This window comes from Mastigoproctus giganteus, chromosome 8 (genome assembly GCF_048544385.1).
Source record: "Mastigoproctus giganteus isolate SK-2022 chromosome 8, ASM4854438v1, whole genome shotgun sequence".
NCBI lineage: Eukaryota > Metazoa > Arthropoda > Arachnida > Uropygi > Thelyphonidae > Mastigoproctus > Mastigoproctus giganteus.
The window spans coordinates 136,100,171-136,115,706 of NC_143582.1; the positions used below are offsets into that span (position 1 = coordinate 136,100,171).

General features: G+C 37.2%; 1 protein-coding gene across 1 annotated transcript in view; it reads left to right on the top strand.

Moving 5' to 3' along the window:
* LOC150081840 (RING-type E3 ubiquitin-protein ligase PPIL2) overlaps positions 1-15,536 on the top strand; it is a 353,530-nt gene that overhangs the window by 304,491 nt on the left and 33,503 nt on the right. The window contains exon 15 of the mRNA XM_090379747.1: positions 602-738. Coding sequence (XP_090235873.1) covers positions 602-738 — 137 coding nt within the window. The remainder of the gene's footprint in view (positions 1-601; positions 739-15,536) is intronic.

Below are 15,536 nucleotides of genomic sequence, written 5' to 3' on the forward strand. Positions count from 1 at the left end.
AGACTTCCATCCCTTGTTGTGGAAGTTGAAAGCCTAAATAAATTTAAGGCTCAGCTGGACAGGTATTTCAAACGAACGGAGGGGTGAAATGGAAGTGTTTTTTTTTTTTTTTTTTTTTTTTTGGCTGATGCTGCATAAGCTTGCTTTCTTGCATCATATGCCTCTGCTAATGCTAAAGTATGGAATTAGGATTAGGTTGTTTTATGCATCCTAGTTCTGAAGAGACTTGAGCTGATCAGATGTTAAATTTGATTTATGTTAAAAAAAAATTTAAGTGATTTATATTTTTAAGCATTTCACTGTTTTCAAAGAAGATGCTATGTGGCAAGTTTGAAGTACATGTGACACATGAATCTATTTTAAATAACCACAGTAGCATGAGAAGCTGTTTTAAAGAGAACTAAAAGATAAACAAATGACACTTTCTTTAAATAATATTTATCATCTATGGACTGAAGTGACCTCAGATAATGGAGATGGTAGTTGATAGTAGTATTTTAAGCAAATCTGAACTTTTTAGATTACTTAACATCAGAGAAATTAATAAAATTAATAAGAGAAAGGGAAATTAATAAGTATTACAAATATGTTTGTACTGCAGCTGGCTAAAGAACGGGAGGATGAGAAAAAAAAGCAGGAGGAGATTACATCCATATCTCAAAAGCATCTTTCAAATAAGAGCACAGAACCGAGAATGTATCGTGCAGGTGTGGGAAAATATGTTAATATAACAGCTGTGTAAGTGTATTTTATGGAAAGAAAACTAAAAACTATTTGTCAGTGATTTGTTTTACAGTTTTTTTTTTTTTTTCTGGTTTTATTTTTTAGTTCAGCAATTTATCATTGTTTCTTATTGCATTTTGATCTTTTATGTGTCATATATTAATTAGAAATTAATTCTTTTGGTTGAAATTCACTTTATGGTGCTTTCCCATGAAACTCTGTGACAAGGAGTGAACAGCTGGTGTAGGTCTGCCTACTGGTTTGCAGTGATTGGACAATCAGCTCTTCATTCCTTGTTGCAATGATCCATGGGTAAGCACCATAAATTAAATTTCAACCATTGTTTTTTTGTTACTGATAAATAACATCAAAATTATGGAAAAAAGTTTATTTTCATGTTTGGATTAAAGTTTGCTTGTAATATTTGCTGAAGGGTTTAATAAAGATTACCAAACCAGTACATTAGATAATTTTCATTACTAATTTCATTATGTATTGATTTTGTTTCCCAAAGACAGTGGTGTTTTCCAAGAACAGCACTTACAATGATCATAATTAAATTTGCCTGTCAAAACTTCTGTTGGAGAGCCAAAATATTCACATATAATAGTCTCTTTCTGAGATGAATTGCCTTCTCTACCCTAGCATCTAAGCCAAACTACTTTATGAATGGGAAAAAGTTATAAAAATGTATGAGTTATTGGGTCTCAATTTTGATAGCAAGTTCTACTCTCAAAACTGTTGGCTTTGTCTATTTAATGCAACGGACAACAAGATCATGAACTTTGGTGAAAACAACTCATATATATCAAGCTTCTGGTATATACAAAAAATTATAGAATAAATGGAGGTCTCTGAATTGCTGAGCTTGTTTTCAGTGGCTAACCATGAAACTCTGTGACATTTTCTTCAGTTTCCTGCACAAATCTTACATGGTATTGTGTAAATTACATGGTAATTTTGAATTCTGTGAACGTTTTTCAACCTTTGAATTGATTATTTTTAAATCACATTACAGATGCTTAACTACTAACTACTCTAAGATTGCTTGCCTTCTCGTAATTCATAGATATATTTTCAATTCTCATAGAAGAAAATATATTTTAATTCAGCCTTTACTTAACATTTAAATCAAGTAAATCTTTTTTATTCCATATCTTCTCTCTCCCCTTGTTACTGCTTTAGCCATTCTTGCAATGTCAATGAATATTAAGCAACCTACATTATTATTATTAGCCATATAGTGCAAGGAAGCTTGAGGCTATGCTGCACCAGCCAAAAAAAAAATATTTCCGTGTTACCCTAAGAGAGGGGGGAATCACGAAGAATGATGATATCCAGCTCAGGACTCTGTGTGTGCCAAGCCCATACTCACCAGATGTGAGCCCCTGGATTAAACTGCATGCCAAATTGTTGCAGTAACATCTTGCATATTAATTAGAGAGAGAGAGAGAGAGAGAGAGAGAGAGAGAGAGAGAGAGAGAGAGAGAGAGAGAGAGAGAGAGAGAGGTGGAAGCTTGTTTGACAAAGTAAAAGAGCAAATTAATATTTGAAAAATATATTTATAAGTAAAATAACTTTCTTTCAGCATTAACCTTTTTTCCTGATGGAAATTTCTCAGTGGTGTGTCAACCAATAGTTTGCATTATCAGACAGTAGTTTGCATTATCAAGTTTGATAAACAATAGTACAAGTTTTATCCATTGCACAGTTAATACCAAAACATCAAATTGACAGTATACCTTACCTTATCATAAAGATCCAGATCTACATGGAAAAATCTTTCTGAGATGTAGTGCCTTCATTCCCATAGTAACTAAACCAAACCACTTCATGGAAAGAGAAAAAGTTATAGAGTTATGAGATATAAGATAACACTCCATCATAAGAAAAATTTGATGACTTGAAGAGCAGTTGATGTTTTCAGTGAATTTGGTAATTGAAAATGAGAAAAAAATATGGCACTCAATGCTTTTTTCATATGACTTCAAGTTTAACCTAGTTATTGTGTATCACTTGCTCATTTCTCCTAAAGACATTGAATAAAAAATGCATGTGCTGTTATTTCAAACTTTATATCCAACTAAATATACGAGGCTGTTCTACGTGGACTGAGATCATTGCTCCGAGTCTGAGTGATTTTGGAGATTTGTATGGGTCTCCTTTTTGAAATAGTGTCCTTCACATACACCGTTTACAGTGGTTCACTAGATTCTGAAACACGTTCTGCAGCCCATTTTCTGAAAGGTGTTGCAGGATAGCGGATGTGGCAGATTTAACTTCTTCATTTGTGTTAAATTTTTTTCCTTTCAACTCTTTTTTTTGAGGCTCAGGAAAGCCCAGAAATCGCATGGTGCGAGATCTGGGCTGTAAGAAGAGTGGTCTAGTGGTTGACCACCAATTTTCGTTAAAGCTTGCATTGCTGGTTGTGCGACATGTGGTTTAGCATTTTCTTGATTAAGCAGTTCTGGTCTTTTTTTGCGAATTGCTCCTTTGAGGTTAACTCACGTGTTAGCATAATATTCTCCATTTACAGTTTGTTTCTCAGGAACCCAGTGCTGCAGTATTATTCCACAGGTGTCAGAAAACAAAATCAACATCAGTTTTTTTGATGAACCAAAACTCAGTTTTTTTGGAGGTGGTGAATCATGGTGTTTCCATATGCTTGACTGCTGTTTTGACTCTGGATCAAAATGTTCAATCCATGACTCGTTATACGTGATTATTTGATTCAAAAAGTCAGGCTCTTCTTCCACCTTGTCAATAAAGGCTTGACAAAGTTCAATGCAGCGTTCTTTTTGTTCAGTGGTAAGATCACGTGGTACCCATCTTGCACAAACACGTGACATGTTAAGGTGTGACATCTTGCTACACCAACATTCAACTGAACTGCCAGATCACGAATCGATGAACATCTATTTTCTTTCAATAGAGATTCAGTTTCCTCAATGTTTTCATCGTTCACTGAGGTTGGCAGACGCCCTTTTCTTTGTTCATCTTGTATGCTTTTTTCCCTTCCTGCTTCCACCATTTAAATATGGCTGCTCTGCCCAAGACTTCTTCACTGTATGCTTCTTGAATCATCTCAAACGTATTCTGACCACTTATGCTTAACTTTACACAAAATTCCATCACGATTCTTTGTCTAATAATTAACAAAATATCTCTCACCCCCATCAGAAAACACACTTCACATAAATTGTTATAATGAACACAAAAAGGAATACTATGTGATATGCTTGCACAGACTAAGAAAAGGTGGAGGAAAAGATGGATTCATAGACCGCAAACTCTTCACTCGTTTCCATAGCAACGAAGCGGTGTTGCCAGTCCATGTACTTTCAGAACAGCCCTCGTACTTTAGACAAGCCTAGAGATCAAGATTCACTAACCTGGTGGGTTAGTGGGTCTTGATCTCTGGGCTATTTGGTGTTCCTGATTTAACCTGTCTTGACTGGCTTGTCCAAAGTATATTTAGTTGCTCTCTTCTGATAAAGGAATTAATGCATATATTATTTTATAGAAGGTGCATTTGAGTTACAAGGCCTAATTTGCATTTTACAAATGTCTTTATGAATTATAAATGATATTAGTTGTATAATATGTATTGCGTATTTGAAGTGGCAGTACTTCACCACAGAACATTTTTAGCAGTGTTTCAAATGGAATTAGATGTGATGTGAAATTATTCACTTCCTTACAAGAGCAGATATCATTAACTGATAACTGCTCTTGCAATCAATTAATTTTGTTAATTTAACATGACAATTAACATTATCATAATCATGGCAACATGCAAAAATATCAGTATGAACTATATATTTGTTTTTCTAATGCACTATTTATTGATATGGGTTGTTTTTGAGCCTAGAATAATCATAAGTAGAAGCATTTTGGAATTATTATGAAAAAAAATTAGAATAGTGAATATTCTGCTTTCTCCCAATTCAGTATAATGCTTATGTAAATGCTTTTATAAGGAGGTATATCTGAAGGAATGGACATTTATCCAAGAAAAAAGATTGCTTGATAATGAAGATGAATCCCGTATGCATCATTAGTGCACCCAGAATATTTCTTTTGGGAGATGAGCATTAGTACTGCTGCTGCTTTGACCTAGGGAAAATTACTCAGTTTGTTCTTTTAATTTGTTTTGAGTCTCTTTAGGAAGGAAGAAGTCTGAAGCCTGGCACTCATTCTTTTGGGTATGTGTGCATTTTTTTTAAGGATTGGGCACAGTAGTCATTCTGATATGAAAGTTCACTTAAAATAAACTTAAGCAAAATTACCACCGAAAGCAGGACTGTGTCAAGTCTTGTATATGCTTAGATGCAAACAGGAAAATGCTGCCTGCCAAAGAATGAAATTGTATCAAACAATATGTCATGTGATTCTGATATATATATACACAAATTTTTGGGATGTGTTTTTTTTTTTTTTTTTTTCTTCAGAAATTTCTCTGAATGGCTTTCCTTTTGCTGGCATATACACTGAAAGGACAAAATTCATGGGATACCCGATCCCTTGGCAACGCGCTGCTAATGGACAAACCCACCACTTGGCAGGTATATAGGTACACAGCATCAGCGCATCCATGTAGATGGTAATTCGATGTCAGTGTGGTGTGGATAAACATCGTGAGTTAACCAACTTTTAAAGAGGGATGATAGTGGGTGCCCGATGCATGGATCACTCTATCGCAGAGGTGGTACAGAAATTGCACTATCCATGTTCTACAGTATCAAGAGTGTATCGGAAATACAGCATTTCTGGAATAACATCTCATTGTGGGGACAGCGCTGAGAGCAGAGAAAGGTAGTGGATGAACGTGGCCGTTGATGTCTGTCTTGCATGGGTTTCTGCCTACCGGAGAGCAGCAGTGGCACAAATCATTGCTGACTTCAACAGGGAAGGTGCCAGAAACGTCTCCACCAAGACCATCAGGCCACAATATATAAGCCACAATAGGTTATGGGAGCTGCCAACCCACCAGAGTCCCATTGCTAACACCACGACACGGATCTCTATGCCTAAATTGGGCAAAAGAACATCAGCACTGGACCTTGGATGATTGGAGACGGGTCTCCTGGTTCGATGAGTCCAGTTATTTTGAGCAGACGGGAGGGTGCATATCTGGTGGAAACCGCATGAAGCTATGAACCCATCATGTCAACAAAGAACTGTTCAGGCGGTCAGTAATGGTCTGGGGCATGTTCAACTGGCACACGTTGGGACCTGTGATACGTCTAGATGCATCTCTGAATGGTCTGGGCTATGTGTGTCCATCCTTGCAGACCATCTGCATCCCTTCATGGTCATCATGCACTCACAGGCCAATGCTCCTCCCCAAAGCCATGGTGACTAGAAAATGGTTCAAAGAGCATTCCACAGATTTTACCACCATGGAATGGTCTCCCCGTTCACTGTACTTGAACCCTGTGGCACATCTTTGGGATGCTGTGGAAAGGTCCGTTCGAGCTTTGGATCCTCCATCCAAAATACAAATTTTGGCAGCACTTTCATATGGTTTTTATGGATTTAGAAATTGTTTTATAAGTTTTTTCTAAAAATATTTTACAAACATTTCCATTAATATATGAATTATCTCTACCTGAAGGGAGGGATTAAGAGTATACTTTACTAATATGCGCAGAAATAGAGAGTGAAATAGCAACCCCTATCTCTGATCATGAATATAATGGAAGCAATAGCACTGTTGCCCACAGAAATTCTTAATAACTTATCTTGTGGCTATTAGTAGATAATGAGGCATCCAGAGAGAATTGAAATTCAGTTCGGTGATTATGTTTTTCTTTGTCCTCAACAACCTGAAATCTCTTTCCTTTGAAGGCAGTTTTCACCTTGGGAAGAAAGAAGAAATCCACTGGTCATGAAATTCTCTCTGCAGAGCAAACAAGCTACTGGAACAGCTTGTGGGATTCTGTCATTGATATATGGCAACTTTGTCAGCAGGGACAAAGAGGTGATAATGCCATTGTATAAAGCAATGGTTACGCCACACCTAGAATAATGCATACAGGTTTGGAACCCTCATTTTAGGAAGGACATAGGCAATTCAAAAGTGTACAGAGATGAGCAACAAGATTAGTTGAGGGCACAAAAGGATATTCTTACCAAGAATGACAGGTTCTGTTAATTGTATTCTCTGGAAGCTAAGTATGTGTGTGTGTGATCTAATCAATATCTGTAAAGCTTTAAAAGGGCTGAGTAAACTATGCTCGGTTGTTGACATATATTTCCATCTAGTGTCATGGATGTGGGTAGTTCTAGTAAATTAAAGGAAAGTTATTATAAATTATTGGAAGTAATGAGCAATAAAGTTTGTTTTTTTTTTTTTTTTTGCTGGGGTTGTTATTAGTCTGCTTCCTTGCATCACTTCCTAATATTAATATTAAACTATTAAATATTGTACTTGTGCACATATTTTTATTTATAATATATATAAATATTAAAAATATTAGACATATTAGATATTATTAGTAAAGTCCATTTTCAAGTTTATTGCAAATTTCAAAATGATCCATTCACATTTTTTTTAGTTTATGGATTATGTATACAAATACAGTATTGAAAAATATAAACAATCAATTAATTACTTCTTGATCAGACCTGGTTTCGTGCCATGACCACCAAATACGGAGGATGCGGAAAGGTCAGGGAATGACCACTGCATATCTCCAGAGCAATATGGCCGTAGTTGCTAATGCTCCTAAAAACCAAATAACAATACCAATTACTTACTGAAATCCAGTAATTCATTTTCTTACTACCCATTTACCAGCTATATTTAAGAAAATGGGAAAATCCAGCAAATCACCTGAGGATCTGGTCCCTGCGGTTTCTCATAATTTCAGAGGCTTTGGCTGCTACCTGGATCTATAAAATGCTAATGGAGTTTAGCATTAGTAGAGGCATATGATGCAAGAAAGCAAGCATATGCAGCATCAGCAAAAAAAAAAAAAAAAAAAAACCCTTCCCATTTCACCATCCATTCGCTCCAAAAATTTGTTCAGTGCTTGCTTGAATTTATTTAAACTATCAACTTCCACGACAACAGATGGAAGTTTGTTCCAGTAATCAATACCTGCTGGTTAATGGAAAATTTCCACACATCTGTTCTACAACTATCTTTCCTCAATTTGAATTAAAGCCCCCTCAGGTTCGTAATCTGAGCAAGAGGAAGAATCCCATCACCATTGAGTTGCTCAAACCATTCAAGACCTTATACACCTCAATCAGATTACCTCGCAGGTACCTAGTTCTCCAGACACTGCAATTTGCAGAACTTAAGCCTTTCTTGGTAAGAGCACCCCTTTGTTCCACCTCATCAATCTCATTGCTCTTCTCTGTATCCGCACTAACAACTCTACATCCTCCCTAAAATGAGACCTCCAGACTTGTATGCAGTTCTCAAGGCATGTGGTCTGACAATTTTCTTATACAGCCACTCCCTGACTTACGTAAGAGTTGCGTTCCATGGAACTCTACGTAAGTCGAATTTTACATAAGTCGGAATTTTCCTAAATGCTTATGCAGCACTCACAACTATGGGCACTGAATTTGATGAAACAAAAAAGAAATATTCTACCAACATGTAAATAGAATTATTTATTAAATTTTTTTTATCTCATACGCAGGAAAAATTACAAGTGTACAAAATTACAAAAATTTCAAAATTATTAAATTACAAAACGAGATAGACAGGCATAACATCAGAAAGTTTTACCTTTTGAGCATCGTTACCAGAATTAACTCTCCAGCTGATAAGCACCCCACTGTGGAAGTTGAGGAGATTTAGAAGGGGTTTTTTCCAACACATCACAATTTCTCTGCAGCTGCAGAATCAGAACTGGCAACCTTCACCGCATACTTTAAATGTTTTGGAAACCAGCACGATGCTTTAACCTATTAAACCACCCGTTGCTTGCCACGAACTTGGCATGGGGTTCATCGTACTTATCCTTAATGTCTTCATAAATACTTTTGTCTTTTCTTGAATGGCCATTAGACTCGGGCACTCGCTTCTGAATCTGATTTTCCATCCATATTATTATTAGCTTTTCCATCTTCGATATGGCACCTGAACACTATTGATCTTAAATGCATTGATCCTTTAACATGTTCTTCTAAATGCGCACTGTCCCTTAATATAGTATTCACTGTTGAAGCAGCAAGACCTAATTCCTTGCAATAGATGACAAACTTTGTCCTGCTTTGTACTTCTTATTTAATCATTTTCGTTTCTAAATCAATTTTGTTTCGTTTCCTAGCTCTACCAGCACTTGCACACTCCGTTAGTCCCTTTCCCTTCGCCATTGTAATAAGCAAATAGGAATGAAGAGAAGATTCCGAAAATTTATTTGTTTTTTACATGATTGACGATTTCAGTGAAAGGAAATTAATTTCACAATACTGTAACATAAAAACCCGCAGAATTCCAGTTATCGGTATTAACGCAAATGCAATAAGATCAAGTTTACTACCCGTTTATAATAGATTGCTATAACAGAAAAGCCCAGTAAACTAGAAAGTACAAATTGTTTTTATTGTTTTATGGTAGTGACCTCCAGAAATGTGTTTTAGAAAAATATCACAAAGGTGTTCAGAATTGATTCTTATAATGGAACATATGATAACGATGAAAGTGTAGTGCAATTTCCATTATAAAAATGACCTTTTAGAGAGATAAATAGCTTAGTTATATAGCGAAAATTTCAACTTCCAAGGCCTTGGAACGAATTACCAAAAAAATAAATAATAAATAACAATGTGTTATTGGGTTCACATTATGATATTTTCACGATAGCTTCATTTATTCCTACAGGATGCAAAATACATTTCCATGATTTTTTTTAAGTTTGCACCGGCCAGCAAAAACTTACGTAAAGTCGAATTTCCGTAAGTCAAGTATTAAGTAAGCCGGGGAGTGCCTTTACAGGGGGATAAACTAGCAACATTCCTATATATCATTGACAATACCACATGATATACTCTTGCAGCCTGTCTGCACTGCTCAGAAAACTTCATATCTGACTGCACAATTACCCCCAGGTCTCTTTAATTCTCCATTACCTTGAGTGCAGTACTGCACAGTTAGCATGTTACTCTGGGGTTACTGCTACCCATATGCAGTGACTTGCATTTGTCAATGTTAAACTTCGGTTGCCACTTCTCAGCCCATCTGCCCAACTTTTCTAGATTTTGTTGCAGCAACATATTGTCATTACTGTCACTGCCAACCTTTGTGTCATCTGCAAACTTTGACATTAAGCCTGATATACCTTCATCACTATGATTTCTAAATATAGAAAATGACAATGAGCCCAACACCGAAACCTGGGGGACTCCACTAATAACATTAGTCCTCAAAGAGCAGTGTCCATTAATTACAACTCTCTCTTGTCCTACTCGACAATTCCATTACCCATAGCAACAGCTTGCCCTTAATGCCATACTGCTCCAATTTTTACAGCAGTCTTTTGTGTGCAAACAGTATCAAAAGCTTTCCTGAAATCCAAATATATGATATCAAAATTATTTTTTGCATCCAGTTCCTTTGTGACCACATTATAGTATCCAATAAAATTAGTCAGACAAGATTTCCCCTTAACAAACCCATGTCATGTCTGAATTATTACTTGTCTAGATGATTGTGTAATGCTTCTTTAACCAGCGACTCCATTATTTTCCCGGAACAGAAGTTAAACTAACAGGTCTGTAATTACTTGACACCTTTGGATCCCCCATTTGTGAATTGGGGATACATTTGCACATCTCTAGTCCACAGAGACCTCCCCTGAGTCTAAGGATGCTCTCATAATCATGGCTAAGGGTTTGCTTACTGTCTTTGCTGCCACCTTTAATACAACTGGATAGATCCCATCCACCATCGCACCTTTCTTATGTTTAACTTCAATAATTTCTCCTCAAGTAATTCTCTCCAATTAATAACTCTCAGTTATTACAAAATCATTTAACCCCCCCCCCCCCCGGCTAAAGTCTGAAAAAGTTCTGGCTTCCACTTCACTACTACAGAATTCCTCATGTGCAAATAACGATGCAAAATTCATTCAGTTCGTCAGCTTTCTGAGCAGAATCATCAACAACCGAACAATCAATATCAAGATGATGCCTTTCCTCATAGAGTTTACATAAGTAAAGAAGTATTTGCTGTTTTTCTATGCATCCTTTACCAAAGATTTCTCTTAATCTGCCTTAGTTTGCCTAATCTCCTTTGTGGCTTGATTACAGACCAGCTTGTATCTACCATAGGCTTCTGTCTCCTGATAATTTATATCTATCCCATGCATTTTTCTTCTCTGCCACGAGTTTCATTAGTTCACGTGGCATCCATTTATGCATCAACCTTAAACAGCATTAGTATTGGTAGAGGCATATGATGCAAAAAAGCAAGCTTATGCAGCATCAGCGGAAAAAAAAAAAAAAAAAAACCACTCCCATTTCACCCCTTCGTTCGTTCGAAATACCGGTCCAGCTGAGCCTTAAATTTATTTAGGCTATCAACTTCCACAACAAGGGATGGAAATCTGTTCCACCAACCAACTACCCGCTGGCTAAAGGCAAATTTCTGCACATCTATCCTGCATATGTCTTTCCTCAATTTGAATTTATGCCTTCTCAGGTGATTATTCTGAGCAAGAGGAAGGAAGAATCCCATCAGCATTGAGCATGCTCAAACCATTCAAAGCTTTATACACCTCTCTCAGATCACCTCGCCGGTGCCTAGTCTCCAGACACTGTAATTTGCAAAACTTAAGCCTTTCTTCATAAGAGCAACCCTTTGTTCCATTCACTAATCTTGTTGCCCTTTTCTGTACTCGTTCCAGCAGCTCTACATCTTTCTTTAAATGAGGCCTCCAGACCTGTATACAGTACTTAAGGTGTGGCCTGACCATTACCTTATACAAGGGAATAATCACCTCCTTATCCCGGCTAGAAAAATTCCTGTATATCATTAACAAGACACCATGAGCTACTCTTGCAGCCCGTCTGCACTGCTCAGAAAACTTCATATCTGCCAGCACAATTACCCCCAAGTCCTTTTCATTCTCTACCACTGTCAGTGTAGTACCACAGAGTTGATACGTTGCTCTGGGGTTACTGCTTCCGATATGTAGTACTTTACATTTGTGAATGTTTAACTTAATTTGCCACCTCTCAGCCCATCTGCTCAACCTTTCCAGTTCCTGTTGCAGCAGCATACTGTCATTAGTGTCCTTAACAATCCTGCCAACCTTTGTATCATCTGCAAATTTGGACATTAAGCTTGATATACCATCATCAGTATCATTTATAAATACAGAAAACAACAATGGACCCAACACTGAACCCTGAGGGACTCCACTAATAATATTAGTCCACGATGAGCAGTGTTCATCGATTACCACTCTCTGTCTTCTCCCCCTCAACCATCCCTTCATCCATAGCAGCAATTTGCATCCAGTGCCACACTGCTCCAATTTGTGCAGCAGTCTTCCATGTGCAACAGTATCAAAAGCCTTTCTAAGATCCAAATATATGATATCAGATTTATTCCCTGCATCCAATTCTTTTGTGACTGCATCATAGTATCCATTAAAATTTGTCAGGCAAGACTTTCCCTTAACAAAACCATGCTGTGTCCGAGCTATAACTGAAGTCTTGTCTAGATGATCCTGCAGTGCTTCTTTAACCAGTGCCTCCATTAATTTTTGTGGAACAGAAGTTAAACTAACAGGTCTATAATTACTTGTGTCAGCCTTTAATCCTCCTTTGTGGATTGGGGTCACATTTGCACATCTCCTATCCATGGGTACCTCCCCTGAGTCCAAAGAAGCTCTCATAATTATGGCTTTTGGTTTGCTTACTTCCTTTGCTGCCTCCTTCAATATAACTGGATAGATCCTATCCACCACGGGTGCCTTTTTTATGTTTAACCTCAACAATTTCTCCTCCACTTTCTTCTCAGTTATTACAAAATCATCTAGCTCACTGCCAGAGTTTACTTCACCTCTGGCATTCCCCTTCCTGTATAACTTCTCATGTGTGAATGTAGATGCAAAATACTGGTTTAATTTGTTAGCCACCTGAGCAGGATCATCAACAGTTGAACCATCAATATCCAGTGGACCAATCTGATTCATCGCTTTCCTTCTAGAGGTTACATAGGTAAAGAACTCTTTTCTGTTTTTCTTTGCATCCTTTGCCAAGGATTTCTCATAATCTGCCTTTGCCTGCCTAATCTCCTTTGTGACTTGGTTACAGACTAGCTTATATCTATCATAGGCTTTCATGTCACTCTTTAATTTATATGTATCCCATGCATTTTTCTTCTCTGCCATATGTCTCATTAGTTCATCTGACAACCATTTAGGCCTAAGGCCTTGAACAATATTTCTTAGTTGGTATGTAAAGCCTAGTAGCTTCCAAGATAAATGCTTTGAATGCTTCCCATTTTGAATTTGCTGTTGGTAACATCATCAGTTGGTCCCACTGTATAGAATTTAAATACTGTCTCAGACTATCGTAGTCGCCTTTACGAAAGCAAAAACCCTTTCCTTTGCCCCTGATGGTAGTTACCTCTTTGAGTAAATCCCACTTCAGCCACTGTGATCACCGCCACCTAGTGGTTCCTTTATCTGCAGATTCTTAATGCATGAAGAATCACTACTGATGATCAGATCAAGAGTATTACTCCCTCTAGTTGCCTCTCGAACATGCTGATGTAGAAAACAATTATCCAATAAATCCACAAAAGAATAAAAGCCCCAGTAACTTTCAAGATTACTTCCTTGAATGCTTCCCATTTAAAATTTGCTGTTGGTAACATCATCAGTTGGTCCCACTGTATAGAATTTAAAAACTGTCTGAGTGCACTGTAGTCACCTCTATCACCTCTATGAAAGCAAAAAACAGAAAGAAAATTATTGGGGACATTGTAGGGATATCAGAAAAATGATGCCACTGCCTCTTTGATATAAGGAATGGAGATATGAATATGGTGAGTGCAACATGTGTATGTACAGAAAAAATAGTGTCACAGGTCTTGCCACCCTGGGAGTTCCCCCAATTCCATAATGATCTTTTGTGATGGAATACAGAATCTGTCAAGGCCAGAAAAGTGTAGATTATAGTGTGGTCTGCATATTGTATTGTTGTGTTTGTCTGTTGTTCATTTAGCCTTTTTGCCATTGGGCCCTTGGAAGGCCAAGGATTCAATGAGCACCACAAGTTCAAGAGTAGACATGATAACGGGGGGACATTAATGAGTTGTGTACCGCTTGATTAGTATACGGCGGAAACTAATGGATCGTGCCGACTGGGCTAGCCGGGTGGGTAAAGTACCTGCCTGGGAACTCGGGCTTGGATCAAAGTACTGCAAAAAACCTTGGGAGGTGCATTATGGCCACAGAAGCTGATGCGCCAACAACTACAAAAAAAAAAAAAAAAAAAAAAATGGATCGCAATTGCTTCCAACTTTGGATTTTCTAGGCTTTATCATCATTGATTTTGGATTTCTGTGTGCAAGCACAGATGAGGAGGGTATAATTAATAAGGCAAGTGTGTTTTTGTTAATTAGTTGTAGTTTATTTTGAATTTTTTACTGTTTCCTACCAAAATACGCTCACTACCAAAATCCGGATAACAAGGATGTTGAGTCCAATAACAATTTTCAAATGTTCAAGAATCACAGAATACTGGATTATTAGTGATTCAAAATAAGTGTTCTAATGTTTTAAATTATGGAGAAATTGATGGTATTCATAGTTTAGACATTGTTTAATGTATATTAAATTGAAACGGGGAATAATTCTTTTCCCCTCTGCGAAATTTTAACTGCTTAAACTTGGGTTCTGATAGGCCTATATCCACAAAATTTATATCAAAATACTCCTTAGGAGCTCTGCTAAAGGAAAATTGTATAACTCTGGTTTGTTTGTTTGTTTGTTGTTTGGTTTTTAGGAGCATTAGCAGCTAAGGCCATATTGCTCTGGGGATATGTGGTGATCATTCCCTGACCTTTCCGCATCCTCCATATTTAGTGGTCACGGGCTCGAACCCCAGTCTAATCAAGAAGTATATGCTACGCACTGCTGCTCCTGCCCACCTGGCTATGGAGGCCCCTATAACTCTGGTGAAACAAGGCAAAAATTTATTACAAAAAGGACTCAAAAGTGCAAACAACAATCGAGATGTCGATTTGGACAACTCGATTAATCTTGTTCTCGTGGAGAGATCACCAAACAAAGAAAATAATGAAGAACTAGTAAGTGTCCTCCAGGCCATTAGTGTAAAAAAGCTAGGACAGGCAAGGTACAAACGGAAAGTACTGAAAATGAAACAGAGAAAACCGAAGAAGAAAGCCAGTTGGAAATCCTGGCTAAAATATCTGATCCCATAAAATTGGTGAAAGAAACAAAATTGTGTCCTGAAGACCACATGTTTAAACAAACAAACCAGATGACTGTAGCAAACAGACAACATATTGTGACACACTAGACTATTTTGGAAGAAATATTGGTTGAACTAAATACAGAGAACAAAGTGCTTAAATCTAAACTAGAAACAGTCACCGAGGAAAAAGTAAATTATAACGTAACGAATATATCGACCTATGCACAAGCAGCAAAGGCAAACACCAGAAATGAGATTATTCAACCCAGACAACCCACCAAAACTACGGAACCGAGTAGAACTAAGGAAACTAATATATCATAATCTTGAAGGCTAAAAATGATTCTACCCTTAAGTTTCGTTGAAGCTGTAAAAGAAACAGTAATCACAAATTTAAA